Genomic DNA, 26,321 nt, shown 5'->3' on the forward strand with positions numbered 1-26,321 from the left:
ACCCAAGCCACCCTACACTGGGTAGGAACCCGAAAGACCAGCAAGAAGCACACTCTCCCCAAAGGACAGTTCATCAGAAGCCTTAATGTCCAATCGGTAATGTTTCGTAAAAGTGTGAATAGACGACCAAACCGCCGCCCTACAGATCTCCTGAGGAGACAGTAACTGACACTCTGCCCAGGAGGTAGCCTGAGCCCTAGTGGAATGAGCTCTGAGACCCAAAGGCACCTGACGCCCTCAGGCTATGTATGCCGCGCAAATGGCTTCCTTAATCCACCGAGACATGGTCGCCTTTGACGCTTTGTCCCCCTTCTTTGGACCAGCAAAGAGAACGAACAAATGATCAGAACGTCTGAAGGCATTGGTAACCTCCAGATAACGCAATAAGGCATGCCGCACATCCAAAAGATGAAGGTCTCTGTTCTGAGAAGATTCCCGGGACCAGTTAGGGAACCCCGGAAGCTCCACGGTTTGATTGACGTGAAAGGCTGAAACCACCTTAGGGGCAAAGGACGGAACTGTCGTAAATCCGAACTTTTCTTCGGATTTTGCGACGATACCCAATCATCGTAAATCCGAAGAAAAGGATCCCGACAAGACAGCGCTTGCAACTCTATCCGACGGACCGAGCAAATGGCCACCAAAAACACCGCTCTATGCGACGAAGAGGCTCGAAAGGAGCGCCACATAGAACTCGCAGGACTAAATTCAAACTCCAATCCGGACACACTGAACAGATGAGAGGGCGCAAATCTTTGACCCCCTTAAGAAACTGAGTAATATCCGGATGCGCTGCCAGCGAACAACCGTCAAGGTTTCCCCGCAAGGTACCTAGCGCTGCAACTTGTACATGAAGGGAATTGAACGCCAAGCCCTTAGCAAGGCCCTGTTGCAGAAAGTCAAGCACCTGAGGCCCGCTAAAGGATCGCAGGACAGCTGATGACACCACGTCTCAAAAAGCTTCCAAACTCTCACATAGGCCCATAGAGGTGGCTGGACGTCTCGCCTGTAGGAGGGTGGAAATGACTTGTTCTAAATAACCCCTCAAGTGTAAACGTCGCCTCTCAAAAGCCAAGCCGCGAGAGAGAAGCAATCCTCCCGATCCGAAAATATGGGCCCCTGACGGAGTAGATGCGTTAGATAAGCCACCTGAAGTGGACCCGGCCCTGTCTAAACCCCCCCCCTTACCTTTGTTGGGGGATTTACGCCTCCCGGAGGGAGACGTGAATCCCCGCGCGCCAGCGGGCCACTGGCGCGCCGGGACGCGACCTGGGGGCGGGTAAGGAGGGCGCGGCCGCGCCCCCGGACCGCCCCGGGCCGTGGCCGCACCCCCGGGCCCGCCCCCAAAATGCTGCCGACACGCCCCCAAAACGCCGCACCTACCGGGCCCGCCCCCCGACACGCCCCCCGACACGCCCCCCTCGCCAAACCCCGGGACTTACGCGAGTCCCGGGGTCTGCGCGCGCCGGTGGGCCTATTGAACATGGGCGCACCGGCGCGCAGGGCCCTGCTCGCCTAGATCCACCCGGATTTGGGCGGATTTGGGCGAGCAGGGCTCTTAAAATCCGCCCCTTAGAGAATAGCCACTGCCATTAGCAATGGTTACATGGAATAGACTTAGGTTTTGGGTACTTGCCAGGTTCTTATGGCCTAGATTGGCCACTGTTGGAAACAGGATGCTGGGCTTGATGGACCCTTGGTCTGACCCAGTATGGCATTTTCTTATGTTCTTATGTTCTCTAGAGCCAAGTGTACCAGATCCGCAAACCATGGACAATGTGGCCACTCCGGTGACACCAGAATCACTCTTCCCGGGTGCCGCTCTATGCAACGGAGAAGCCGACCTATGAGGGGCCAGGGCGGGAAGGCATACAGCAGAATCCCTGCGGGCCAAGGACACACGAGAACGTCTATGCCCACCGAGCCCTGTTCTCGGCGACGGCTGAAAAAACGAACTGTTTTGCGTTCGCCTGTGTTGCCATCAGATCCAGCTGAGGAGTTCCCCATCTGGCGCAAATGAGATTCCACGCCTCGAGAGATAGTTCCCATTCGCCTGGGTCTAGTTGCTGACGGCTGAGATAATCGGCTTGCACATTCTCTACTCCCGCGAAATGGGATGCGGCAATGCCCTCAAGATGGCGCTCCGCCCAGGTGAACAGAAGACGTTCCTCCAGTGCTACAGTGGGACTTCGAGTCCCGCCTTGCCGGTTGATGTACGCCACCATTGTCGCATTGTCCGAGAAGACTCACACCATTCTGCCCTGGATCCAGGAAAGAAACGCCCGCAGGGCCAGACGTACAGCCCTGGTCTCGAGCAGGTTTATGGACCAGGATCTGTCCATCGCCGACCAGAGCCCTTGGGCGGAACTCTCTGCACACACTGCCCCCCAACCTGAGAGGCTAGCATCTGTGGAGATTATCGGCCAATTCGGAGTTTCCAAATCCACCCCCCATTCCAGATTGTCCAGTGACAGCCACCATGACAGATTGGCTCTGGATTCCGGAAGTAGAGGCATTGGTAGATGGAATTGCTCCGACACCGGGCTCCAGCGAGACAAAAGTGCACACTGTAAAGGTCTTAAGTGAGTGAACGCCCAAGGAACCAAGTCCAAGGTTGAAGCCATGGACCCCAGGACCTGAAGATGATGCCACACTGTGGGATTGTTCCTTCGAAGAAGGGAATGTATTTGTCCCTGCAACTTCCCTATTCGGTCTGCTGCTAGATACACTTTGCCCAGCAAGGTATCGAATTGTTCTCCGAGATAAATCAACTTCTGAGTGGGTTCCAAGTGACTCTTCTGCACATTGATTACCCAACCTAGGGATCGCAATGTGAACATCACAATGTGCACTGATCTCTCGCAATCCACCCGAGACTTCGCGTGAATCAACCAGGTACTGGTGGACCAAGACTCCCTCCTGATGAAGGAAGGCTGCCACCACCACCATCACCTTGGTGAACGTGTGAGGAGCGGTTGCGAGACCAAATGGGAGGGCTCGATACTGGAAGTGTCATCCCAAGACCTTGAACCGCAGAAACCTCTGGTGATTCAGCCAGATCGGAATGTGTAAATACACTTCCGTGAGGTCCAGAGAAGCAAGAAACTCCCCTTTTCAAACCGCGGCCATCGCTGTCCTCAGGGTTTCCATATGAAAGCGAGGAACCCGAAGGCAACGGTTCACCTTCTGCAGATCGAGGATGGGCCGAAACGTACCACAGAGTACACGGAGTACCGACTTCGTCCATGTTCAGCCTACGGAACTGGGACAATAGCTCTGAGCTCGAGAAGTCGTTGTAGAGTCACCCGGACCGCCTCTCGCTTGACACTTGAGGCCACTTGGGACTCCACAAAAACCTCCCGGATCAGGCGCGAGAACTCCAGTGCATACCCGTCTTTGATCACTTCTAAGACCCAGCGGTCTGATGTAATTCTTGCCCATTCCATGTAAAAGTTGGATAATCTGCCTCCAACAGCTTTGACAACGGAATGGGTGCTCGTGGCTTCATTGGGGTTTTTTATTACTTCCTGAACCAAGATGTCCCGAATCTCTTACGAGTGGGCGACCCCCTCGAAAGGACTGCTGCGCCCTGAAGCAGGTTTAGAAGCAGGAGGTGCGGAGTATCTACTCGCTCTGAAGTGGCAAGAGTCCCGAAACCTAGCTCGAGGAGGGAAGACTTTCTAAGAAGATCTTTTATCTTCCGGCAACCGATTACCCTTGTATTTGGCAAGCAGCTTTACAAGCTGATCCAGATCCTCCCCAAACAGGAGCTTGCCCTTAAAGGGTAGATTACAAAGCTGGGACTTGGAGGACAAATCCATAGCCCAATTTCGCAGCCAGAGGAGACGCTGCGCTGACACCAAGGACACCATACCTCTCGCCGAGGTCCTCACCAGATCATACAAAGCATTTGCAACATAAGCGATGCCTGCTTCTAGGCAGGTGGACTGCAGAGCCCCTCTGTCGCCCGTACTGGCCCCGGCAGCCGACTCCTGGACCCAACACAGACAGGCCCTCTGCATGAGGTTAGCGCAAACCGCCGCCCAAAGGCTTAGCACGGCAACCTCGAATGCTCACTTCAACTGGATCTCCAGCTTGCGGTCCTGCATATCTTTAAGGGCAGCCGCCCCAGCAACCGGGATAGTGGTCTTTTTCGTGACTGCCGAGACCGTGGCGTCCACCTTTGGAATCTTCAGTAAATCCAAAACATCAGACGATAATGGGTACAGTTTCACCATAGCTCTGCCCACCTTCAAGCTGGAATCCGGAGTCTCCCACTCCCAGGTCACTAGTTTGCGAACCTTCTTAGGCAGAGGAAAAGATGTTGTGGGATCCCTAATGCCGTCGAAGACTTGATTGAATCCCTCGTTGTCAGACTCTTCTTGAGCAACTTTAAGTCCCAGAACTTCAAGGACCTGGGGAATAAGGGGTCTTATTCTCGTCCCACTTGAACAAACGCACCATGCTGGGGTCATCCCACTCTGCAGGAGGATCATCGGGTCCCTGTTTTTTGTAACTGCTTCCCCTTGCACTAGTTTAGTTCTACTGTTCTATGCACCCCTGTTACTATGTAAAGCAGCATGATGTGACTTGCTCATGAATGCTGGTATATAAAAAACTTAAATAAATAAAATAATAAATAAAATCTGGATCATCAGTATCCACATCAGCCAGATCCAGCTGCGGATCCGGGTGTGCCACCCCTACTACCCCAGAAGCTGTCGTCGCCCCAGACCCTGGGATCGGATCTCGTGTACCCTGGGGAGAATCCCTGTGGGGTGAGCCTGATCAGAGAGGCACTGACGAGGGTCCGTACCCCGACCTTTCTCAGGCGGGTTCGAACCTACCCCCAGGAGACCAGGCCGTTTTACCGCTGAGCGTTTCCTTGCCAGGAAAGCCTGGTGCATAAGGAGGAGAAATTCTGGGGAGAACTCCTCTGGGTCACCCTCCCCCACTGGAGAGTTGGCAGGGGTGATATCATCAGTTCCCCCGGTGAGATCTTCCCTCACCGGGGCTAGAACAGGCGGAGAATCCTCTTCCCGTGAAGCCGAAGGCGAGACAGACATTCCCTCCCCGAGGGAGAAGGCAAGAAGCCCTGAAGAGTCCTCTAACCCCGGGGAACACGTTGCGTATAAGGAGGCCGCATCTAACGCCTGGCCGCGCGACCCACACGAGCGGCAGGCCTGCGATTCTGTTTTCAGTCCATCCACAGCAGCACACTGATAGTCTGAAGTGAAAAGAAAAGGGTGCAAATAAAAAAAAGAAACGCTTGGAGCCGCGACGCGGAGAAAATTTCAGTCAGGCAGGACCAAAAAAACAAACTTTTCGTGCTGTGGGCTAAGAGACTACCGGCTGAGGAGAAAAAAATGCACGCAGACCTGCCACAGGAAAGGAGCCTGTCTACAGTGAAATCGCAAAGCCCCCAAGCAGGGAAGCGGCAAGTAAACGAGGCACACGGAGAAAAACTCAACCTTGCCCTCAGAAAACAAACTGGAACCCCGGGAGCTGAGGGGAACACTGCTGACAGCTTCCCCGGCCGGTCTTAAAAGACCCAGTCCCTCCTGCACTTCTCCTTACCTCAGCACTGAAGACTGTCAGTCAGCCAAAACAGCTTTTTTTTTTTTTTTTTTTAAATTAACTTTACCAAGACACAGAGAAAAGCTGTAGCAGGAGGCATAGGGAACAGCTGTAGCAGAGACGGTGGTGAGTAGCCAGGAGCCCCTGGTCGTCATACATCGAACTGTGACAGGCGAAACCCTGACAGGAATATCCAATTCTCCGGACGCCCGGTTTCTACTGAGGGATGGCCCACGAAGGCGCCTAACACCTCAGGAAGCGACAGTAAAGCAAAATTGCTTACCTTGTAATAGGTGTTATCCCAGGACAGCAGGATGTAGTCCTCACATATGGGTGACATCATTGATGGAGCCCTATTGCGGAAACTTTCTGTCAAAGTTTCTAGAAACGTTTGACTGGCCCTGTGAGGGCCACTGAGCATGCCAGCATGCCATGATATTCTCTGCCACAGGGGTCTCTCTCAGTCTCATATGTAGCAATAAGCTTTAGCAAAAATAAATAATAAAACGTATCGGACCCAACTCCGCGGGGGTGGCGGGGTGAGTTTCGTGAGGACTATATCCTGCTTTCCTGGGATAACACTTATTACAAGGTAAGCAATTTTGCTTTATCCCAGGACAAGCAGAATGCTAGTCCTCACATATGGGTGATTAGCAAGCTAGAGGCTGAGTCATTTTGTAGTAAAGCAACAGTGAAGTATTGTTGAAAATGAGGCAGCCGAAGATCACAGCAGATGGATGTAGAAGGAGTTGGGATTAAATTGAAACACAACTTCTTAAGACAGATTGTCCATACGCTGAATCTTGTCATCCTTGTTTGTCCAAACAGTAATGAGCTGCAAAGGTGTGAAGAGAACTCCATGTTGCTGCTTTACATATGTCAAGAATTGGCACTGAACGGTAGGGTGCCTCTGAGGTTGACATTGCTCTTACTGAATGCGCCTTTACTCGCCCTTGGAGAGGAAGGCCTGCTTTTTCATAGCAAAACTGTATAAAATCTGCTAGCCAATTGGATAGAGTATGTTTATCCACTGCTTTTCCCGGTTTGTTTGGATCATAAGATACAAAGAGTTGAGTGGATTTCCTGTGGACTGCAGTGCGGTCTAAGTAGAATGCTAGCGCACGCTTACAGTCCAAGGTATATAAGGCCCGTTCTCCTTGGTGAGAATGAGGCCTTGGAAAGAATGTGGGCAAAACTATCGAATGGTTCAAGTGGAATTCCGTAACTACTTTGGGAAGGAATTTTGGATGTGTACGGAGAACCACTCTGTCATGTAGGATTTCGTACTGATCATCTTGATGAGGAGATATGGGCAAGGATCTTGGTGGACGAGGAACTCCTGATGGACCTAGTTGCGGGTCATCGAAGGTAATCTGTCCAGGAACCTCTTCTTGTGGTATAGTTGGAAGAGCACCGACTACTTCATCGAATCTTTTCATGAGAAGCTGGTAAAGCGCTAGCTCAGGATGTCCTGGAGCCCCAGGTAACATCGGCATCGATGGCATCGGGTCTGGTATCGACGATGGAATCGGCGCTGGCATCGATGGTCGTCTCGGCATCAACGTGGGTTGCGGTGCCGGTATCGGCACAGGCACCGGCATCGACGGGGTTGTCAGTATCGGTGCAGGCACCAGTATCGGTGTAATCACCATCATCAGTACTAGTACCCGGCATCGGTGGAGGCACCGGCATCGGCGAAGGCGCCGGAATCGACGTCTGTTCTTTTAAGGCCTGAAGAACTGCTTGTCTGATGAAATCTGACAATTCCTGCGTAACAACTGGTGCAGGCAGAGCAGTTGTACACGGTGGCGGTGTAGGTGTCGAAGGAATCTCCACAGGGCCCTGTGGAGGTTAGATTACTGGTACGTCTTCATGGGGTAAATGCCCCGGCAACGAAGGTACCGGTGTTTCCTGAGTTCTTAGCCTTTTCGCGGTCGGTTCCTCTGGGGAAAGAAGCACCGCAGGCGTTGATGTATGTCGATGTCAGTGTTTTGAGCGGTGTTCTATCACTGACTTCGTCAATGTTATCGATGACATCGGCGATGGATGGTCCCCCGACCCTTCCAGATGACGTTTTCTCAAAATTATTCTTTTTGAAACTCCGGCCGAAGAAGATTTAGTCGAGGTAGAGGGAGATGGCAAAAGTTGCAGATGGAATAGATGCTCCATCTTCTCTTGGCAGGCTTTTCGTCCCTTCGGAGTCATTTCTGCACATTTGGTGCAGGTTGTGACATCATGTTTTTCCCCCAAACAAAGAACACACTCGAGGTGTGGGTCTGTAATGGTCATTGTCCGATTACAGATGGGACACTTTTTAAATCTCGTAGCCATTTTAATGTCGACAGCCGTCGATGAGAAGGAAGTGAGAGAGAAAAAAATTTTTACTCAGAGAGTAAAAACGAGACAAGATTACTCACCAGACGGTGGAAACCTGAGAGAGAGATCCCGTGTGGGAGAATATATATGACTTTTAGTCAGCAAAACACTGTGAGAAATTGTCACAAGGCTCCTGCTCCGCGATGCCTACAGCAGCACGGAAAAACGAAGACTGAAGAGAGACCCCTGTGGCAGAGAATATCATGGCATGCTGGGCATGCTCAGTGGCATCCTAGGGCCAGTCAAAAGTTTCTAGAAACTTTGACAGAAAGTTTTCCGGAATAGGGCTCCATCAATGATGTCACCCATATGTGAGGACTAGCATCCTGCTTGTCCAGGGATAAACCAAAAAATTAAATTCAAACTAACTAAATAAAAAATATAACTAAAGACAGCAGGTGTGCATCTGTACCACCCGCTGAAGTCAGAGAAATACTGAGTGACTGCAGGTGGCACTCTCGTTATGTAGCAGTGCCCAAAGTTCTAATTGTTTTCTGACTCCACCTGCTGGTAGGGATACACAACCCTCTGATCTGGGTATGTTCAGGAGCTGCATGCAGCAACAGTTGCTACCCTTAAGAGAAACATGGGAGTAACTTACACGGCACAGCAGATACTACCATAAGAAGCTTGCTAGATAGACTGGTCCTTTTCTGTAGTCATTACTACGTTACAATAAACATGATAAATCCATCTTGCATGGTCAACTTTTAAATCACTGACACTTAAGTAATACATTTTCAAAAAAGAAATAGAGGCAAGAGATAATTTAGTAATTGTTATATACATATTCCATAACTCTCTGCTGAAAAACCATGCAACCAACAGACTGTAATTTTGAAAACATGATTGTTTCATCTACACGGAAGCACTAGAACAGTACCATATAGTAGCATCATTTATAATATATGAGAGCTTTTTTATTCAGCATACATGGCAACTTATTTTCAAAAGGGAAAGCACTGTTTCCCTTTGAAAATCAGCAACCACCAAGAATCGGCACTAAAAATAGCCATGTACTCTGCATCTGCTATTTGTATGGGAGGCTAAGGCGGAGAAACTAGTGCATGTAATCTGGAAAATGCTAAGCACACGTACTGCTACCTCCCATGACCTAAAATGCCCCTCCCCCAGAAATGCCTTTTTAACCTGGCTAAAAGCACAAATATTATGGAAGCCTGCATATACTTTTAGCTGAGCTACGGAAGGCGATTTTCTACCATGCCATTTTACCCATATAAATTGTTATTTACCCAGGTAAATAGCTTTGAAAACTGTCCTCCTCAAAGTAGCAGTGGTAAATTACAAGAGTATGCAATATTATTTGTGTGCCCGCCATAAGGGTTGAGCATCAGATTCCAGAAGACAGGTGCTAGCACCATGCAACTACAGGAGGACAAAACCTAGAAGTACCCCAGGATCCTGCTTCCTGTTCAGAGATTTTCAGAATATACCATGTCAATACTAAAGAAATTTCGTTTTTCAATTGATCCAATAATCACAGATAGCAAGTGTTGCTTACCTGTAACAGGTGTGACAGCAGGATGTTAGTCCTCGCATATGGGTGACATCACAGGATGGAGCCCAATCATGGAAAACTTCTATCAAAGTTTCCAGAACTCTGACTGGCCCCTACTGGGCATGCCCAGCATGGCACTAACCCTGCAGCCAGCAGAGGTCCCCCTTCAGTCTTATTTGATAGCTACAGGCAGTGCCAAACAAATAAAACAACAAAACGTTACGAACCCAACACCGCAAGGCGGCGGGCGGGTTTCATGAGGACTAACATCCTGCTGTCCTGTGAGAGCAACTGTTACAGGTAAGCAACACTTGCTTTCTCACAGGACAAGCAGGATGGTAGTCCTCACATATGGGTGAGTACAGAGCTGAGGATGTCCGAACATGCACCAAATGTACCCAACAGCATGCAACAGGCACAACAACTGGGGTGGAATTTGGTAGAGGGCATCCTGAACCCCACCGGGCAGGCGGAAGGGTGTTGGTACGTCACGTTGGAAATAGGTTATGCAGGACAGATTGGCCGAAGATGGAATCTTGTCTTCCGGCTTTGTCCAAGCAATAGTGGGCTGCGAAGGTATGGAGAGAGCTCCAGGTGGCAGCCCTGCAAATAAAAGGAAAATCACTTTTCATGTGAGATATTTTAGGTCACAGGAGTGAATGAGCCAACCAAGAACCAGGTTAAGGTCCCAAGAAGGGGCCGGAGGACGTAAAGGTGGCTTGATATGGAGCAAGCCCTTTAAAAATCGTGTTACAAGGAGTTGTACTGATATAGGGACATCCCCGATACCTTTATGGAAGGCGGCTACCGCACTGACATGCATTCTGATGGAAGAGGTTTTTAGACCTGACTCTGACAAATGCCAGAGATAGTCCAAAACCCTTGGGATTGGACAGGAAAAGGGATCAAGGGACTGCAAAGTGCACCATGATGTGTACCTTCTCCATTTATAGGAATAAGATTTTCTTGTGGAAGGCTTTCGTGAAGCAATCAGGACCCGAGAAACCGAATCTGAAAGGTTAAGTGGTTGAAGGATTAACCTTTCAACATCCATGCCGTCATGGACAAGGCCTGAAGATTGGGATGGTGTAGGCATCCGTTGTTTTGAGTGATCAGATGCAGGTCCGTTCCCAAGGGAATGTGCCTGCAGATGGAGAGATCCTGGAGTATGGGAAACCACATTTGGCATGGCCAGTGAGGTGCTACCAGGATCATGGTTCCCTTGTCCTGACGTAGCTTCACAAGAGTCTTCGAATGAAGAGGAAGTAGAGGGAATGCATAGAGCAGACCGCGTGGCTGGAAGACGCAACTCAGTTTGTCTGCCAAGACATTGTCCACTCCCGGCAAGTAGATGGCCCTGAGGTACATGGAGTGGGAGAGCGCTTCCGCCCAAATCTGTGCAGTTTCCTGACACAGGAGGAAGGAGCCTGTGCCTCCCTGCTTGTTGATGTACCACACGGCCACCTGGTTGTCCGTCTGAATCAGGATGACGTGATTTGATAGGCGTTCCTGGAAAGCCCTGAGAGCATATCGCATTGCTCGAAGTTCTAGGAAGTTTATTTGTTGTTTGGCTTCCTGTGGAGACCAAGATCCTTGTGTCTGTAGATTGTCCATGTGGGCTCCCCACCCGAGGTTGGAAGCGTCGGTGGTGAGAATGAGTTGAGGATCAGGCACTTGAAAAGGCAGTCCCTGGAGGAGATTGGCCTGATCTTTCCACCAGGCGAGAGACAGACGGAGTGAGTTGGTGATGTGGACAATGGTCGACAGAGGCTGAACAGCTTGAATCCATTGTGACCTCAGAGTCCAATGCATGAGTCTCATGGCCAGGCAGGCCATTGGTGTAACATGGACGGAGGACACCATATGTCCTAGCAGGACGAGGAATTGGCGAGCTGTTGCTGTATGTTGAGACTGCATCTGGTGAGCGAGGGCAACGAGTGTTAGCGCTCGTTGTCGAGGAAGAAAGGCTTTTGCCTGTAAAGTGTCCAAGTCTGCCCCATAAACGACAAGTTTTGAGATGGGGTTAAATAGGATTTCCCATAATTGACAAGAAATCCTAGAGAAATTAAAAAGTGTGTAGAGTGAAATCGAGGGACGACCGAGCAGCTTGCTGGGTTGAAGCCCTGATTAACCAGTCGTCCAAATAAGGGTAGACGTGCACACCTTCTTTCCTGAGGAAAGCTGCTACAACTACGAGACATTTGGTGAAGACTCGTGGTGCAGACGCTAGGCCGAAAGGAAGCACTCGATATTGCTTTGGGCCTACTAAAAACCTGAGGTACTTGCGATGAGATGGAGTGATCGCAATGTGTGTATGCGTCCTGGAGGTCCAGAGAGCAGAACCAGTCTCCTCTTTGTAGAAGAGGTAGAAGCGAGCCCAAGGTTACCATCTTGAACTTTTCCCACTGGAGGTACTTGTTGAGAGCACGTAGGTCCAGAATTGGACGAAGCCCCCCGGATTTTTGGGGGATTAAAAAATAACCGGGAATAGAACCCTAGGCCTTGCTGCGAGAGTGGGACGGGTTCTATTGCTCTTAACTGGAGAAGGGAAACCTCCTGCTCCAGAAGGACAGAGTGGTCGGATACTCTCCACTCCTGCAGAGGTGGTGAGTCCGGTGGAAGAGTAATGTTGAGATTACTTACCTGATAATCTCCTTTTCCTTAGTGTATGCAGATGGACTCAGAACAAGTGGGTATAGTGTGCTCGTGCTAGCAGTTGGAGACGGATCTGACGTCAGCACGGGTACATATACCCCCACAGGAAGTGAAGCAACTCAGTAATCTTCCTTGCATAAGAACATAAGAACATAAGAAAATGCCATACTGGGTCAGACCAAGGGTCCATCAAGCCCAGCATCCTGTTTCCAACAGTGGCCAATCCAGGCCATAAGAACCTGGCAAGTACCCAAAAACTAAGTCCATTCCATGTAACCATTGCTAATGGCAGTGGCTATTCTCTAAGCAAAACCTGTTATGGATATATGTGTACTGACCGATCAAGTAATTAATGAAAACAGGATTCCCCTGACCAATTGATAGTAGCTGGAGACCGCCAGCGTTCCCAACCGGAAGGCGTCGACACCTGATAGAGGGGACGCTCTCGTGTAAGAAATGACATGCCTTACCTTGAATTGGTGAAACCCAGCCGGGCGGGATGGTGAGTCCATCTGCATACACTAAGGAAAAGGAGATTATCAGGTAAGTAATCTCAACATTTCCTAGCGTGTAGCAGATGGACTCAGAACAAGTGGGATGTACAAAAGCTACTCCCGGACTGGGTGGGAGGCTGCCCGAGGACCACGTAGGACTGCCCTCGCAAATGCTGTGTCCTCCCTGGCCTGGATGTCCAGACGGTAAAATCTGGAGAAGGTATGGAGGGAGGACCACGTCGCCGCCTTACATATCTCCGCGGGCGACAGCATCCTAGATTCTGCCCAAGAGGCCGCCAGCGCTCTGGTGGAATGAGCCTTGACCTGCAGAGGCGGTGACTTCCCGGACTCTACGTAGGCCGCTCTGATAACTTCTTTGATCCAGTGGGCGATGGTGGGCCGTGAGGCCGCTTCTCCTTGTTTCTTCCCGCTGTGAAGGACGAACAGATGGTCCGTCTTTCGTACTGCTTCTGTCATTTCCAGGTATCTGGGCAGCAATCTGCCGATGTCGAGATGGCGTAGCAAACGCCCTTCTTCCAACTTCTTCAAACCCGCCATGGTGGGCAAGGATATGGTTTGGTTGAGGTGAAATTGTGAGACTACTTTAGGTAAGAAGGAGGGAACCGTGCGAAGATGGATAGCCTCTGGAGTGAGCCTGAGAAAGGGATCATGGCAGGACAGCGCTTGTAGCTCTGAGATGCGGCGTGCGGAACACACTGCCAGCAAGAACACCATCTTCAAAGTTAGTGAACGGAGAGACAGGCCCCAGAGGGGTCTGAAGGTGGATCCCGCAAGGAAATCCAAAACTATGTTGAGGTTCCACAGGGGCACTGGCCACTTCAGTGGCGGACGAATGTGCTTGACTCCTTTCAGGAAGCGGGAAACATCTGGGTGCGTGGCAATGGTCTTGCCATCCCTCCTGGGACTGTAGCAAGACAGTGCAGCCACCTGAACCTTGATGGAGCTGAGGGAGAGACCCTTCTGAAGCCCATCCTGCAGGAAATCCAGAACAATAGGGATTGTGGTCGCATGTGGATTGGTGCCATGAGTGTCGCACCAGGCTTCAAATACTCTCCAGATCCTTAGGTAGGTGAGGGATGTGGAAAACCTGCGGGCTCGGAGGAGTGTATCTATCACCGGCTCCGAGTAACCTCTTTTCTTCAGTCTAGCCCTTTCAATGGCCAGACCGTAAGAGAGAATTGAGCCGGATCCTCATGGAGGATGGGACCGTGACGTAGCAGGTCCCTGAGAGGAGGCAGGGGAAGAGACTCCCCTGTCAGTAGTCTTCTCATGTCCGCGTACCAGGGTCTTCTTGGCCAGTCTGGTGCCACTAGAAGAACTAGGCCTCTGTGCTTCTGAATCTTGTGTATAAGGGCGCCCAGCAGGGGCCACGGAGGAAAGGCGTATAGCAGGGTCCCTGGAGGCCATGGCTGAACCAGGGCGTCGATCCCGTAAGAGAACGGATCTCGCTTGCGGCTGAAGTATCTGGGTACTTGAGCATTGGACCTGTCCGCTAGTAGATCCATGTCCGGAGTCCCCCACTGATCCACGATCATCTGGAAGGCTGTGGGGGACAGCTGCCATTCTCCCGGATTTAGGCTTTCCCTGCTGAGGAAGTCTGCCCTGGTGTTGTCCCTTCCGGCAATGTGGATGGCGGAGATGTCCTGGAGATTTGCCTCTGCCCAAGCCATCAGCAGGCCTATCTCTAGGGACACCTGTTGGCTTCTGGTTCTGCCCTGTCGGTTGATGTATGCCACCGTGGTGGCGTTGTCGGACATCACTCTGACTGCTCTGTTCCGCAGTCTGTGAGCAAATCGCAGGCAGGCTAACCGGACTGCCCGTGCCTCGAGGCGGTTGATGTTCCACCCAAACTCTTCTCTGTTCCACCATCCTTTGGCGGTGAGCTCTTCGCAGTGTGCTCCCCATCCGCTCAGGCTGGCATCTGTGGTGAGCAGGGTCCACGTTGGGGAGGACATCTTCGACCCCCTGCTCGTGTGGTCGGACTGCAACCACCACCGTAGCTGGGTCCGCACTCTGGGGGGTAGCGGTAGATGCACGGAGTAATTCCGGAAGCTTGGGCTCCATCGAGAGAGGAGGGAGCATTGCAGTGGTCTGATATGGGCCCGCGCCCATGGTACCACTTCCAGGGTGGATGCCATGAGACCGAGAACCTGTAGGTAATCCCAAGCTATGGGCCGGCTGGCTCCCATCAAGGAATGTATACACGTCTGGAGCTTTAACCTTCTCTTGGTGGTTAGGCTGACTTTGTCTGCCTGGGTGTCGAACCGGGCTCCCAGGTATTCCAGTGATTGGGAGGCTGTAGGCAACTCTTGCTTAGGTTGACTACCCATCCCAGGCTTTCCTGAAGGGAGATCACTCTGTTGGTTGCCTGATGGCTCTCCTCTCGTGATTTCGCCCTGATCAGCCAATCGTCTAGGTAGGGATGGACAAGGATTCCTTCCCTTCTGAGCGCCGCTGCTACCACTACGATCACCTTGGTGAAGGTCTGTGGCGCCGTGGCTAACCCGAAGGGCAAAGCTCGGAATTGGAAGTGCCTTCCCAGAACCTTGAAGCGTAGGTAGCGCTGATGATCCTGATGGATCGGGATATGCAAGTAGGCTTCCGACAAGTCTAAGGCCGTGAGGAATTCCCCTGGCTGTACTGCGGTCTTGACTGAGCGCAGAGTTTCCATGCGAAATCTCGGGACCTTTAGGTATCGGTTGACTGACTTGAGGTCCAAGACGGGTCGGAAAGTGCCCTCTTTCTTGGGTACCATGAAATAAATGGAATAGTGGCCAGAATCCATTTCCCAGGCAGGTACTGGGATTATGGCTTTCAAGGACATGAGCCTCGCCAGGGTAGCTTCCAATGCTGCCTTCTTGTGGATTGGACACGGAGATTCCACAAACCTGTCCGGAGGGATGTGATGGAAGTCCAGATAATACCCTCTCGGATGATAGCGAGGACCCACTGGTCCGACGTAATCTCGACCCATCAGGGGTAGAAGAGGGTTAACCTGCCCCCTATGGCTTCGTCCCCCGGATGGATCGGCTGATTCTCATTGTGAGGTGCGGCCGGGACCTGAACCCGAGCCAGCTCCCCTCTTGTGCTGCTTGGTCCGAAAGGACTGGGTCCTGGCCTGAGGACGAGGTGCCTGGTAGCGACTCCTATAGGGAGTGAAGCGTTGGGAGCTTCTACCTCTGGAGGGCCTCAGAAAGGTGCGCTGGTTCCTCTTGGACCTATCTTTCGGCAGTCGAGGTACTGGACAGGCACCCCATGTGCTAGCCAGTTTATCTAGGTCGCTGCCGAACAGAAGAGAACCCTTGAATGGTATTCTAGTGAGACGTGTCTTAGAAGGAGCATCGGCTGACCAATTCCATATCCAGAGCTGCCTCCTGGCTGCTACTGAGGATGATACCCCTTGGCTGTCGTACGGAGAAGGTCGGAGGAGGCATCCGTGAGGAACGAGAGAGCTGACTCCATGTCCGCTGCCGGGGCATTGTTCCTGACCTGTGACAAACAGGAACGTGTCACCACTGTGCAGCAGGTTGCGATCCGCAGAGACAGAGCTGCCACCTCAAAAGTTTGTTTCAGGATGGCGTCCAGGCGTCGGTCATGAGCCTCCTTGAGGGCTGCTCCCCCCTCCACTGGAATGGTAGTGCGCTTGACCACAGCGCTCACTATGGCGTCCACCTTGGGGCACGCCAGCATATCCTTGATTGCCGGGTCCAGGGGGTACATTTTATTTATTTTATTTATTTGAGTTTTTTCTATACCGGCATCCGCGAAGGGAATCGCATCATGCCGGTTTACAAATAACAAGGAGTGAACAACAATAAAGTGATAAAAAACATTAACAAGTGCTAAAAGAAGAGAAAAAATTGCAGTTACAATAAAACAGGGACATATTAGAACTTGGAACAGAAGAAAAGGTGATAGTAATTTAACAGTGGAGAATAACTGGGAAAGCCTGCCAGTTTAAAAGGGATTGTACAATTGATGGGTTGTCAAAACTGTTGATTATCCTGAAGGGTGTTCTGAGTTAATTATATTGATTTTGGGTTTGATTGTTGTCTGGAAAGGCTTTTATAAATAACCAGGTCTTTAGTCTTTTTCTAAAAGTTGGAAGGCAGGGTTCCTGTCTCAGGTCTGGGGGGATGGAATTCCACAAGGTAGGTCCTACTGTAGAGAATGCCCTGTCTCTAAGAGTCGTGTGGTGAAAGGTTTTAGCAGGAGGAACCTGTAGTGAATCTCTGTAGGACTCTCGGATTGGTCTGGTGGAGGTATGTTTTTTAAATGGGATTTGGAGGTTAAGCGGAGAGAGTTGATGAAAAGCTTTGTAAATGGTGGTAATAGACTTATATAAGATTCTGTAGTTAACTGGCAGCCAATGCAAGTCTTTGAGAATCGGAGTTATGTGTTCTCTTCTTCTTGTGTTTGTTAATATTCTGGCCGCGGTGTTCTGAACCATCTGAAGGGGTTTGGTGTGAGGAGCCGGGAGACCCAAAAGAATGGAATTGCAATAATCTAATTTAGAGAAGATTATTGATTGCAAGACTGTCCTGTAGTCGTGGGAGTGGAAAAGAGGTTTAATTCTTTTTAAGATGTGCAGTTTATGAAAGCAGTCTTTAGTAGTTTGATTAACAAAAGATTTTAGATTTAGCCGATTATCAATGATGGCTCCTAAGTCTCTCACTTGTGATGTTTGAAAGCCGGTTGGTGGATTTGAGGCGAGGTTACTGTTTTCAGGCGAAATTATGAGAAGTTCGGTTTTAGAAGTATTCAGGATTAGATTTAGACTGGATAGGAGGTTGTCAATTTTTTGAAGGCAATCTTCCCAGACTTTTATGGTTCTTGTAAGGGATTCTTTGATAGGGATGATAATCTGAACGTCATCTGCGTATAGATAATATTTGAGGTTCAGATTAGTTAATAGTTGACATAAAGGGAGGAGGTAAATGTTAAAGAGCATGGGAGAAAGGGAGGAGCCCTGTGGAACTCCTAGCGTGGAAGGATAAAACTGAGATTCTTTGTTATGTATTTTGACTTTGTATCCTCTGTTTCCCAAGAATGATTTGAACCAGGCCAGTGCGGTGCCTGTAATTCCGATGTTCGCTAGTTGATTTATGAGGAGTGCGTGGTTAACAGTATCAAAGGCGGCAGATAGGTCGAGGTGTATCAGCAGGTAGGCATGACCTTTGTCAAGGCCCATGATGATGTAATCTGTTAGGGATATGAGAAGTGATTCCGTGCTTAAAGATTTTCGGAAGCCATATTGATGTGGGAGTAATATATTGTGGTCTTCGACGTATTCTGATAGTCTGGCGTTAACTAATTTTTCCATTACCTTAGCAATGAACGGGAGGTTGGAGATTGGGCGAAAGTTTGAGGGGTCTTTGGGATTTAAATTAGGTTTTTTTAAGAGGGGTTTGATGGAAGCAATTTTCAGGTCATCTGGATAGATTCCTTGTGTTAAGGAACAATTGATAATGTCAGTCAGGGCCTTAGAGATGGTATCTGGAATTAGTAGCAGTAGTTTGGAAGGGATATGGTCAAATGGGTGAGAGGAAGGTTTCATTCTCTTCAATACTGATTTAGTCTCTGATGTTGCAATAGGATCGAAAGCTTGTATAGAAGAGCCTTTGCCAGGATGAAGGTATGTGCTGAATGGAGCTATGGTGTTGGGTTTCAGCTGTGATTGCAGGTTGGAAATTTTGTTACTGAAGAAGCTGGCCAAATCCTCTGCTTTTTCGTGCGCTTGGTTGAGAGGGATGTCTGGTGGGATGACTTGAGTTAAATTCGAAACGTAGGTAAAAAGGGCTTTTGAATCAAAAATGAGGTGATGGATTTTGTGAGCGTAGTAGTCCCTTTTTGTTTTTAATGTGGCGCTCTTGTATAGGTGGAGTGCAAGTTTGTAAGCTGAGAGGGAGGTCGTTGAAGGGGCTTTACGCCATTTATTTTCTTTTTGTCGAAGGGAGTGTTTGAGTTTTTGAAGTTCTTGGTTAAACCAGGGTTGTCTTTTGTAGGCATTGTGTTTCTGTTTTTTTGTTGCCAGAGGACAGAGTTTATTTGCTGCCGATTCTGTGATGTTGGACCATGAGTGGAGAGCTGAGTTGGGAGTAGAGATGTCTAAGCGAGGGAGTTCTCGAACAAGGTGTTCGTGTAGTTCATCAGAAGAACAAAGATTTCTGTAGGTAAATTGAGGTTGAGGATTGTGTTTGATACTGGACTGTGCCAGCGAAAATGTGGTGGAGATTAATGCGTGGTCTGACCATGGAACTGATTTGCATATGGGTGGTTCTGAGTGTAAGATGCCTGAGTTTACAAAGATGAGATCCAAAATGTGTCCTGCTCTGTGTGTGGGGTTATTGATTATCTGTTTGAATCCCATGGCTGTCATGGCGTTTAGGAAAGATTCACAGTTAGTAGAAGGCAAGGGATCATCCACATGTAAGTTAAAATCTCCCAATATGATGGCTGGAGACTCAAGGTTTAGGTGGGTAGCTATTAATTCTAGAATGGGAGAGACGTCTGAGTCCAGAAGTCCTGGGGGGGCATAGACAAGAATGATTTGCAGAAGGTCGGATTTGAAGAAGCCGGCTTCAATTTTGGTACATGCCAGACAAGGCCCGACCCCCTTTGAATGAGGCCTCCGGCGCATTCCACTCCAAATCGATCAGCTGTTGTGCCGCTTGCAGGAAGGGAAAATGGCGGGCCGTCGGACGAAGACCTTCCAGCAGGGGGTTCTGATGGGATGCCTCCATGGTACTGGGGCCTGGAATAGCCAATTCCGTCAGGCACTGAGAAACCAGGTTAGAGAGATCTTCCTTGGGGAAGAACCGCCTCATACTTCGATATGGCTCTATCCCCGAGGGAGGTTCCCCCTCCTCGGGGAGTCCGGACTCGTCCTCCGAGACATCAGGATCCGCCTGAGCCGGACTGCCCGGAGGCGGGTGCCCGCGGTAAGGATGAGAGGGTCCGGGGGCAGGGTCAGCCGGGGCAGCAGGGCCTGGATGGGAAGCCGACTGCATCTGTACAAAGGCGTGGATCCCCTTAAATAAGTCCACCCAGGAAATGGAAGCGGTCTCTAGCCGTCGGGGTACCAGGTCCCCCGGGATTCCTGGCTGTTCGAGACGGCCCGCTAGATCTGGGGTGGCCCCTGGGGAACTGTCTGTAAATCTCGGTTGAGACTGGTCCTGGCCCGAGGCTCCCACGGCCTCCTCACATTGGGCACAAAGGGAGTCTGGCTCCTCGCTCTGCGTGGCTCTAAGCTGGCACGCTGAGAACAGGCCAAAAGCTTTCACGCCGGAATCAGGAGGTGCCTCCTCTGGAGACGCCGGGGCGTTCAAGTGTTCCATCGCGTCTTGCGAATGCAGGGCACCGGCGCTTATGCGATATGCTGCCAATAATATGCGCTCAACAATATGCTGTCAGTAATATGCGCTCAATAACAATATGCGCTCAATAATATGCGTTCAGCAATATGCGCTCAATAATATGCTGTCAGTAATATGCGCTCAATAACAATATGCGCTCAATAATATGCGCTCAACAATATGCGTTCAGCAATATGCGCTCAAGAATATACAATATGCGCTCAATAATATGCGTTCAGCAACATGCGCTCAATAATATACAATATGCGCTCAATATATGCGTTCAGCAATATGCGCTCAATAATATACAATATGCGCTCAATAACATACGCTTAGCAATCTACATGCTGCGTTGTGCGCCTATCAATAGGCGCCTATCCGTGTGCGCCTATCTGTGGGCGCTCAATACCTGAACAAGGCAGACAAAATGGCGACCTCCACGGCGTGCCGCATGCAGGCAACGCCACCGATCCTCGTATCTCGGAGACCAAAATGTAAGAGATGTACGCCTTACCTGATCTTCGGCGCTTCCGGTCTGTAACCCGGGCGGTCTCCGGCTGCGGGGGGAAGAGGGGAAATACCTTCACCGCCGCGCTCAAGGAAGTGCACCCGCTGCCTCTAAGCTGCCGAACTCGTCTCGCTTGGGGCTAAGTCCTCGTCGGGACCGAGGCGCCTCTCAGCCACACCCGAGCCCTTCTCGCTCGGGGGCTAGATCCCTGCCGCGGTTCGGCCACCGGACCGAGGCGTAGACCTCCGAGGGATCGCGGAAATCACCTCGGGAAACTCGACTGCGGGAGGGACCCGAGGGTATCACCGCAGGAGTGCGGGGCTCGTCTTCTGTATCTTCTGAGAAATTCAGAAAGTAGAAAGTAGTATTGGAAAACACGCTCAGCGAGCGTGAAGGCGCTCCAAACTGCTTTGGAGACGGAAATTACTGAGTTGCTTCACTTCCTGTGGGGGTATATGTACCCATGCTGACGTCAGATCCATCTCCAACTGCTAGCACGAGCCCACTATACCCACTTGTTCTGAGTCCATCTGCTACACGCTAGGAAAGAAAGTTTAGGTGGTAACCCTGAGCAATGATTGCTAGCACCCATTGGTCAGTTGAGACTGAGTGCCACATGTTGTGAAAGTGGCACAATCGACCTCCCACTGGTATGCTTGGCAGAGGAATCAGGCTGCTGCTCTCCAAGTGAAAGTCAAAAACCGGAAGCAGGCCCCGGCTGGGGAGCTGCTTGTGGCTTTTGCCTTCGGGCTAGGCGAGGCTGAGGCTTTTGATAAGGTCTCGTAGTTCAGGACCTTGCTGGTGGGAGGATAGTACTTCCTTGGACGGAAGAATGACTTCTTAGAGTCCTTCCTGAAGGGTTGTCTTAAGGGGAAGTTGGAAGGTATCGATGAGAGCTGTTTAAGGGTCTCATGATGGTCCTTTAATTCAGCCACTATTTGCTGGATCTGCTCACCGAACAGATTGTCTCCTACACATAGAAGATCAGAAAGTCTATCTTGTACTTCTGGGCGAAGGTCAGAAGATTTGAGCCAGGCCATCGTCTTGCCGAAATAGCAGCTGCAGACACTCTAGTACAGGTGTCGAAGAGATCATAAGCTGTTCTTATCTCATGCTTTCCTGCTTCAAACCCCTTGTTGACAAGGATTTGAAGCTGGTCTTGGAATTGTTCAGGCAGGGTTTCAGAGAAGTCCTGTATCTGTTTGAAGATGACCCTATTGTATTGGGTCATATACAGCTGGTAAGCAGCAATTCTAGAGATGAACATGGCCCCTTGGAACACTCGTCGACCAATATTGTCTAGGAACTTGTGTTCCTTAACTGGAGGGGTAGATGAGTGAGGCTTCGTCCTTTTTGCTTTCTTTTGAGCCGATTCTACCACAACTGAGTGGTGGTCGAGCTGAGATTTTTGAAAGCTGGGGGCTGACTGCACTAAATAGGTAGTGTCAGATTTTCTATGGACTGGGGCAATGGATCCAGGGTTTTCCCAGTTCTTTTTGAGGAAATCAAGAAGAACTTGATGAATGGGAATGGAAGTGATCACTTTAGGGGCATCCAGGAACTGGAGCAACTCCATCATCTGGTGCCTATCATCCTGCTGCTTTGTCTGAAGCTGAAAAGGGACCAACTCAGACATTTCCTTCACAAAATTAATGAAAGAAAGGTCCTCTGGAGGAGAACACTTTCTACTTTCAGTAGGAGAGGGAGGTGAAGGTAAGTCATCGGTGTCTGAAGAAGTATCATCACCCCAGGTGTCATAAGGATCAGCAGACTGACCTGTAGGACGAGAAGGGGGTTGGATACCCAAAGGCTCCGGCTGAGGCTCCGAGAAAATCCAAGGAATCGCCGGGGGTACTGTGGACGGCCTGGAGGGCATCGTTGCCGGTATCGAAGGCATCGATGGCGCCGACGTACGTATCGCCCCCGATGAATGAATCGGTGGCGAGGGATGAATTGGCATCGATGGCTGAGGCAAACTCCCGAAGGAGGGATGCGGAAACAGTGTTTACTCCTCCCGATGAGGCTGTCAACAGGGAGCGCACCGGAGCCATCGGAGACTCGGGAAATCAACGGTGGAAGGGCAGTTTTGAGTGCCTCCATCCGGGATAGCAGCGGAGACAGCGCTGCTGGAATCGGGTCGATGACCGGTTCCACAATTGGTGCCGGTGTCGAGGGACCTGGAGTTGTTGCATCGCCTTGTCGATGGCCTCCTGGACCAGCCGGTCCAGTTCTTCTCGGAGACCTGGAGCAAGCAGCCCCGGCTCCGGAACAGAAGAGGGAGGCAGAGGCATAGACGGAGGGACCACCTTTACAGGCGGAATCGCGGCTCCCAATCCCCGATCAGGTTGAGTGTGGCCTCGATGACCCAGTCGCAGGAATGGTCGGTGCCTTTCCTGGACAGGGCTTTTTTCGACGGTAGCTCGGACGGTGGTGAGGTCGATGATTTCGCTCCCTCGACGGTCTGAGTCTTACGATGCCGATATTTCTCCCTATGATCTCTTCGATCCTGAGGGGGAGTAGCGGGCGCCAATGGCCGTGAAGACGTCAATGGTGGACGGTCACCGAACGGTGGTCGATGCTGGTGCGACATCGACGGTGCCGGTTCCGATGACGTCGATGCAATGGACGGCGTCGGGGTATGTGCACGGAAGAGGAGTCCCATCTTCTCCATCCTTGCCTTGCAACCTTTGGGTATCATGAGGGCACATTTGGTGCAAGTCAGGACATCATGCTCCCGGACTAAACACATTACACAGACGCCATGAGGGTCTGTGATAGACATGGTGAGAGTACAGTCCGGGCACCGGCGGAACCCCGACGCCATGGCCATAGAAAAATTGAACCGCGGGATGGACGACGGCCAGCAGGCCGCAAAGGCCAAACTCGACGGTAATCGATGAAAAACTGTAAGACACTTACCGGAGTATCGCGGCTAGAGACAAGTTAGAGGAGGGACCCCTGTGGGGCAATTTAACGTTAGTTAATTCCATGAGGAAAATTCCTGTCAGGAATCTCCACAGTGCTCCCAAACCGCGAGGCTACTGCAGCGCGGAAAAAAGAAGACTGAAGGGGGACCCCTGCTGGCTGCAGGGTTAGTGCCATGCTGGGCATGCCCAGTAGGGGCCAGTCAAAATTCTGGAAACTTTGATAGAAGTTTTCCGTGATTGGGCTCCATCCTGTGATGTCACCCATATGTGAGGACTACCATCCTGCTTGTCCTGTGAGAAAATGGCGTAAAACCCAACTGAGAACCACACTCCAAGTCAAGATTAACAGTATTTGCTACATTTCATCAATTATTAATATACAAAATGATTTAAAAAAATCAGAAAATTCTATTTACTACTATACCAAGGTTAGCACAATAAAAACACTGCATGACCAACTTTCAGAATTACATGATCTTGATCAAAAGATTTAAATATATTTTAATCAATATCTCACCATTCTCTTTGCATTTTGCTAAGCCCAAGGTAGATTTTCACTTCCTTTTTGGGAGGCAAACTCTTTTCTACTTCTGCTTTTATTCGACGTAGCAAAAATGGCTTCAGAACCTATAAATGTGCAGTGGAAAATGTCATTTCTAAATGAGGCTGATTGTGAAATCACTGCATGACATACAGCTAAATTCTAAACAAAATTTATTGAAAGAAACAAATGTTAATCCTATATAGCTATTGGAAAAGATAGGAAATCTATAAACAGATTTAGCATGATTTAAAAAATTGACTATAAATATATGAAAAATACAATATTTTTTTCTCGGGCTTACCTTATGGTCCTTTTAACTTCTACTCTAAAGGCAGAAAACTGGAAGTCATGAGGAGCCTCTCTCTCCTCATGCTACATGGTGATGGTCATGACAGCAAAAATGTTCACAGCAAACTTACAGAGTTGCTCTGTAGAACACCTTTGCTTTTTTTCAAAGGTTCTAGCTCAACGGCCTTGGAAAACAAACCCTTCATCTTTATTCTAAAACCAAAATAATCAAAACAAAATTTTCCTCTTCTGTAAATGGGTTGATAACTATTTAAGCCTTATTATTCTGCCTTAGTACTTCACCTTCCTTCTTTTTATTTTTTTTTTTATTTAATCTTTATTATTCTAAAATGACTACTTCTTATATGCATATCCAGCAAGGAGAATAACATCAACAACAAAGGAACATAAATATAACGTTATAATCAATTTTTAGTTATATCTCCCCTTCCCACCACCATAGTACTTCATTAAATATAAGAAATTTAGAGAAGGCTAGATACAGTAATAATTAGATAACAGAAATAAAAAAAAAACATAAAATAGCATACAATTAATTTAGATGATATGAAGTCACGTAATAAGTCCAATTTTAATTGATTTGGTTATATCAACGAAGGAAAGGTTCCCATACAGCCAAATGGAAAACCACTTTATTTTTCCTAATTGCTGTTAAGCAGCTCATATAATGTAATGTAAAAAACCTTGCATTGGGGCAGCCTCTTTTTTCCAATGGACTACCACTTCTTTCCAAATAGCACACAAAATAAAGTTCACCAAAGATTTTATACTGTAAGACCAGTCACTCGGATACACGGATATAAGATATACCCTGCAATCCAAAGGGACTGTTATAGTAGTCATCTCCATAATCACTCTTTCAATCCAGTTCCAAAATGTTGTTAATTTCGGACATAACCACCAGATGTAATAAAATGTCCCCTCAAAACCACATTGTCTCCAACATTTTTCAGAATAGCTGGGGTAGATCATTTGTAGCTTATGGGGCAACATCTACCACCCGTATAAAAGTTTATAATTCATTTCAACATTTGTAGATATTGAATTTTTCGCAGTCAATAACAGCAGACCTCCTAGTATTTATTTGCTATTGATTCCCCCCAATCTAGTTCCCATTTTGAACATGTGTGAATCAAATTTCATTCTTAGGAAACATTATCAAATTCTAGGAAATAAACCTTTCTTTGCAGTTTGTGGAAAATATATATCTTCAAATTCAGAGAAGACAGGCTCTTAATAAGATCCTTAGAAAAACAATGATTAACTTGTATATATTTGTAATACTCTATATCAGATATTCACTTCTGTTCAACCATGCCTACACAGAATAGCCTTCCTAGTCCGTAGCCCCGCCCCCCCTCCCTCCAGGTGACCGCCCTCTCCTTATACTAAGGAGATATTCAATGTAAATTGTAAATTGTTAATTATTATTCTCTTGTTATGACTTACTTGTTTTCTATCCTTCTTACTGCTTATTGGTTACCCCCTCGCCCAGTTACTCTCCCTGTTGAAATGTACTTTCCAAGCTTGCAGTTATTATGTGAACCGGTATGATGTCCCCACAAATACCGGTATATAAAAGTTTCTAAATAAATAAAATAAATTCCATGTTGGAGTTTTAGATCTTCAAATCCTAACACCACCTTATTAGAAAATAATTGCCCACACCACCAAATACCAACCTATTTCTATCTATTAAAACATAAGAAATTGCCATGCTGGGTCAGACCAAGGGTCCATCAAGCCCAGCATCCTGTTTCCAACAGAGTCCAAACCAGGCCACAAGAACCTGGCAATTACCCAAACACTAAGAAGATCCCATGCTACTGATGCAATTAATAGCAGAGGCTATTCCCTAAATAAACTTGATTAATAGCCATTAATGGACTTCTCCTCCAAGAACTTATCCAAACCTTTTTTGCACCCAGCTACACTAACTGCACTAACTACATCCTCTGGCAACAAATTCCAGAGCTTTATTGTGCGTTGAGTGAAAAGGAATTTTCTCCAATTAGTCTTAAATGTGCTACTTGCTG

The 26,321-nt window shown here is 49.0% G+C and overlaps 1 protein-coding gene across 2 annotated transcripts in view; it reads right to left on the reverse strand.

Moving 5' to 3' along the window:
• Positions 1-26,321, reverse strand: part of SMARCA1 (SWI/SNF related, matrix associated, actin dependent regulator of chromatin, subfamily a, member 1) — an 856,940-nt gene that overhangs the window by 541,062 nt on the left and 289,557 nt on the right. For both annotated transcript variants that reach the window (XM_029607880.1, XM_029607879.1), the window contains exon 11: positions 23,950-24,059. In XM_029607880.1, coding sequence (XP_029463740.1) covers positions 23,950-24,059 — 110 coding nt within the window. The remainder of the gene's footprint in view (positions 1-23,949; positions 24,060-26,321) is intronic.

Source organism: Rhinatrema bivittatum, chromosome 6 (genome assembly GCF_901001135.1).
Source record: "Rhinatrema bivittatum chromosome 6, aRhiBiv1.1, whole genome shotgun sequence".
Taxonomy (NCBI): Eukaryota; Metazoa; Chordata; class Amphibia; order Gymnophiona; family Rhinatrematidae; genus Rhinatrema; species Rhinatrema bivittatum.